The sequence below is a fragment of the Coccidioides posadasii genome, chromosome 1, assembly GCF_018416015.2.
Source record: "Coccidioides posadasii str. Silveira chromosome 1, complete sequence".
Taxonomy (NCBI): Eukaryota; Fungi; Ascomycota; class Eurotiomycetes; order Onygenales; family Onygenaceae; genus Coccidioides; species Coccidioides posadasii.
Window position 1 is genome coordinate 4,159,391 of NC_089407.1, and position 5,560 is coordinate 4,164,950.

Here is a 5,560-nt window from a genome sequence, read left to right on the forward strand (position 1 = left end):
TCTATTCTCAATATCTGTCAATATATCTAGAATTTCTTACAAAAATAACTGGATGTTTAGTTAATCTGAACAGTATTCATTGCTCTATGTAGTGATTTTCTTAGATAAAAGTGCTGTTTCATCAAGACTAATTATATTTTATACTTATTAAGTGATTTGCTATAATAATAAGATGCTTTTGAGAATTTTATATTTTTAAAGTTATCTGATTTCTTCATCAGTTGTGTTTGTAAGAGAAATTCTGAAGAAAAATTATCGTTTACTAATCTCTATTTATATTTAATCTGTTTTTACAGTTTATATATTTTATTTTATTCATATATATCTGCTAGATTTTTTTGCAGATATGTCTTCTTTTTTTAAAAGTCTCTTCTCCTCAGATTTTATAAAGTATTGAAGACTGCATCTCTGTTCTCTGTATTATTTGCTGATGTTTTACTAGTAATAGCTCTACTGCTATCAGTATCTTCATTAATATTTATTTCTTCCACATTGGTGTCTATTTCTGTTGAATTTGCAATATGAGATGTTGTCATAATTTATCTTGTGAATCTTGATGGCATCATACTAACTTAAGCAATCATATATCAGAAAGCATTCAAAATATTAAAAAAGCTTAATGTAGATCTTATAAATTATTCTAGAATTAGGGTATAAAAGAGCTAAGTAGGTCTGATACCCACAACTGATGGGAGAAAGTCATGTGTAGAACATACAAATCTGCTAATTAGAAAACTGAATACTAAGATTTCTACAATTCATGTGAATTATATGATTCTTATACATTCAGAGTTATGAGTTATATAAGTTCTCCTGAACATCCAATATCATCTGATGCTTAGTTTGTTTACATTTGTTTGGTGCTTGATTAATCTACATTTGTAACAGAAGTTAGTTATGTTAAGACAAATGTTGAAATAATGTGAAAAATCATACAAGTTTTATCAATGAAAATTGAAATTCTCCTTACTGACAGAGTATAAACAGACTATTGAATTAAGATACAAAACTGGAAAAGAAAAGTAGAAAGATAAAAAATTAGTTAGAACTCTTGAGAAGCTTTCTTTCTTTTCTTGACCAGTTTTTTTGTTACTTTCCTTAGTTCTTAACATAATCTACAAGCAAGCAAAATCTACAAGTGAAAAATTAAATTAAGGCATATTAACTAACTAGAATTTAACTCAAGATATCTATGTTCAACAACCTCTAAATAGATTAAATTATATTGCAATATGACTATAGCAACTTCTTCTTGTATAGCCTAAAATATGGTAGTTCATACATCTTGATGATGCCTGTAAATATGATGCAGGCTCTAAAACAGTAAGCTTAGAGAGTAAGCAACTGACTGTTCAATAGATTAAGCAGATAAAATAGCAAGCTCAGCAATCTCTTTTCTAATTAGATCTTTTTTATATTGAACTTGATGCTTAGATCTTGTATGTTTTTGCTTCTTTTTCTCATTTGCAGCAAGTATATTCTGATATTTATAATAGTAGCATTGATCATTCTATATTTGCAGGCCTTGATAATTTGGTCAAATTCTTTTATTAAGCTTTGAATAAGCTCTCAAGTCTCTGTTTCATAAGATTCTTGATCTTATCCACCTGCCTATACAACTGCTGGAGATTGCTACTTGGTGTTTATAGAATCCAGAATAACTGAGAGTTGCTAGATTGGCTAGCTGAGAGAGTATAGATTGAAGTTGAATATCCAGCTGCTGAATAATCTTTTTATTTTCATATTTTGCTTGCTTGTAATTATAGTATCTGGAATAGTAGTATTTAATCTCTGTACAGTATTTAATCAGATTTAATACCTAATTCTTGCCAACATGTAGGGGAGAAGAGATAGAATCTTGTATGATAAGAAAATAATTAACCATATTCTTAATAAATACTAGTCTGGAGAGATTTCTTGTTTAGCTAGATCTAGAATTTATTAAACTAGCTGATTCTCTTCAGGCTCAGTTAATTTGATTGAATTTGTATATAGACTGATTCTTGCATATCTTTCTTTTGCTTGATGATATAAGATAGTATAAGATACATTAAATAGCTGTACAGCTTCAGCAATTGAGCTAATTTCTTGCTTTTTAAAAGTAGAAATAGCAAGTTCAATCCTGCTCTCTATTTCTATAAAGGATCTTGTATTTTTATTGTGAATTGGTGGTATTCTGATGTGTTGAAGTAGATGGTTGAGGAAGTTGAAAAAATATCTTTCGCTCGCTTGCAGATTTCGCTCGCTTGTGGATTACGTTAATCAGTTATTAACTGATTGGTAACTGATTAGCAAATGATTGTGTTACTCACTGTTATGTACTCAGGCAGGACAATCTCTCCACTGGCAACACCCTCAAGATACTGTTGGTAGTAGGCCTATCAATTCAATCATTTTTTAATCAATTTTCATCAGATTCCATCAAAATAACACATTTAACAGCTAAATCTACTCATATTATCGCGCGAATGAGCCATCTTCGCCAAGGAGGGAGGCGAACTGCTTGGGAAATGCTTGGTAAAGGTAAGAAAAAAATCTTATGTGACTGTTTTTCTAGAGGTGCGTTCCGCTTAATAAGCATCACGTGACCTTTACGAGGTCCCTTGGCTTACATAAATGGGTCCGGGTCATGTGTCCTGGGAAAGTAACAAAGGAACTGGCCAAGAAAAGGAAGGGGGCTTCTCAAGGGTTCCAACTGACCTTCTATCTTTCCACTTTCCTTTTCCAGTTTTGTATCTTAACGCAATGGTCTGTCTGTGCTCTCTCAGTGAGGAGAATCTCAATTTTCATTGATAAGGCTTGTATGATTTCTCACATTGCCTCAACATAACTAACTCCTCACTTGATGTTCCCTTGTGCGAACAGCTTTTCTGTCAAAGTATCAATTGATTACATCCTTTGCACTTCGCGACAATCACCATGGCTCAGGGGCAGAAGAGAAAACATGCAAGCGACAGCCCTCCTGTGCGCCGGACACGTCGCCAAACATTGATGCAAGTCGATGAAGCCTCAGCTGCGGTTCCAGACACAACCCACTCATGCTTTGATAACCCCATGCTCCCATCGGAAGAATCTTCGCTGCCCTCAGAGGAACATTTGAACATCCCGACACAAGAGCGAAAAGAGCTTCTGGTCGAGCTTGCAAACGCCCTAGAGACTGACAAAGTGCGTGCTGCTTTTTGGGCCTGCCTCCAGGTGTGTGACATTGATCAACTTCGAGAGCTCATTCGCCAAGCCAAAGCCGCTCCTCAACTTATGTCCCTCCTTGCGCGTGATTGCCACTCGCTCCCTCGACTTTGGAAGCAACTGGTGACTCGGTCAAACTCATCTACAACTACATCACCAAAGGAAAAATCAATCAAGTCTCGTGCAAGCGGTCCAAAAGAGCAAGCTTGTGAACGAGATAACTCCAGTTGCGTGTTCACCAAGTCGCCAATCTTCGAGGTCGCACACATATATCCGCATTGCTTGATTCGCCCTGCAACACCTCCAAATGAGCGCACCGACGAAATCCAAGGCTTCTGGAAGATTTTAGAATTCTTCTGGAAACCAGAAAAAATTCAGCAATGGCGTCAAGAAATCTTTTGCTGCCCCAACAATCCGAACGACGGTTCCGATGCGTGTTTTAATTTGATTTGTATGCAGCCAACCATTCACACAGCTTGGACCAAGGGTCTCTTTGCTCTTCGTCCGCTTGAATACAATGAGGACAAATCAAAACTTGACGTGGAATGGTACTGGCAACCCAAACAGAGCCATGGACCGTACGATCTTGTCGACCTCAGAAAGCCCCCATCCTCGTCAAGGGACCTCGACGAGGTTGATGGCTGCACAGTCGCACTAGAGTCCTCACCGAACAACTTCGCTCGGCTCAAATCTGGCCATCGGTTCACTCTAGGAACTCCTGACGCGCAACGTCTTCCTCTACCAAGTAGGGCGTTACTTGAGTTGCAATGGAATTTAAATCGGATCGTCTCAATGTCTGCCGCAGGAGAAGATGATGATGATGATGAACGTCGGTCGTACACTGAGAAGTGGGTGAATCAATTACAAGAACATGTCATCTGTTCAGAACCCGGTTTGTCTGCATCCACTTATTACCCGCCCCTTCCTTCTTATCTCCACGCGTGATATTCCCAGAGGTCGTCTGGTAGAAAGTTGTCTCCACTCTTTTGTCCCTTCCCCTTTTCCACCAGCGCTGGAGAACAACTTCTCTCAGAAAGCAGTGTATCTCGGAAATATTCTTACATCATTTTTTGAACTTATTTCACAATGTAGATAATTATTCTCTTTCTATTTTTAATATCTGCCAGTGTTTCTGAGATTTATTACAAAAGTAACTGAATACTTAATTAATTCTAACAGTATCTGTTATTTTATATAGTGATTTTCTCAGGCAGAACTGCTGTCTTATTAAAACTAATTATATTTTATATTTATCAAGTGATTTGCTATAGTAATAAGATTTTGAAAGTTTCATATTATTAAACTTATCTGATTTCTTTATTAGTTGTGTCTGCAAGAAGAACTTTAAAGAAAAATTATTATTTACTAATTTTTGTTCATATTTAATCTGTTTTTGCAGTCTGCATATTTTATTTTGTTCACATATGTCTGCTAGATTCTTTTACAGATATATTTTCTTTTCTTCAAGAGTTTCTTTACTTCCAGTTTTATCTGATGTATTCAAGAACACATTTTTATTATCTGTGTTGTTGGCTGGTATTTTACTAATAGCCACTCTACCACTTTTAATGTCTTTATTATTGTTTATTTTCTTCATATTTATATTTGTTTCTATCAGATCTGCAATGTGAGGTGTTGTTGCAGTTTACCTTATAAATCTTGTTAATATTATACCAATTTAGATAATCATATGTTGAAGTGTTTAAAATGTTAAAGAATCTAGTATAGATTTTGTAGATGTTTCCAGAATTTGAGATACAAAAAAGAGCTAAGTAGATCTAATGCTCACAACTGATGGAAGAAAGTTATGCATAGAATGTAGAAATTCTCTAACTAAAAGACTGAATATTGAGATTTTCATAATCTATACACATTATTAGAAGCTTAGCTAGGTACTGTAGAAAGAAAATCTCTGTTACCAACTAGGTAGCTATAATAATAAAATACCAAGACAGGCTTTAGAAGGAGGGCTTAGGGCAAGAACTTGCTATATACACATAATAAGCTTCTGTGTCAGATAAATATTTATCTTCTTAGTAAATTTTCTGCCTAGAGTTTAGAGCTTCAGCTTAGAATAATCTTTTACTGATCTGCCAGCTTAGTCAAAAGAATTATAATTCTCATATTATCTCTCTACAAGCTTCAAACATGCTCTCATACTAATAGGTTATCAACTTTCTTATCTGAAAGATATTCTTCTAGCTTTCAAGTCTCTTGCTATTTATCTAACTGTCTTAGAGATCTGGTCTTTGTAGAATTTGCTGTATGAAAGATGTAAATCTTGTATGGACATTTCTTCAAGTTCTGAATAGAATACTATATATAATCTAAGTTAAACTTCAGCTATTTAATTCAGTATTAAAGCTTTTTTTTA

At 34.9% G+C, this 5,560-nt stretch overlaps 1 protein-coding gene across 1 annotated transcript; it reads left to right on the plus strand.

The window, feature by feature from the left end:
* Window positions 1-2,622: 2,622 nt before the first annotated feature.
* Window positions 2,623-4,266, plus strand: D8B26_001175 (uncharacterized protein). The gene has a single exon (XM_003065204.2). The coding sequence runs from the start codon at window positions 2,920-2,922 to the stop codon at window positions 4,129-4,131; it is 1,212 nt and encodes a 403-aa protein (XP_003065250.1). The 5' UTR covers window positions 2,623-2,919; the 3' UTR covers window positions 4,132-4,266.
* Window positions 4,267-5,560: the final 1,294 nt, after the last annotated feature.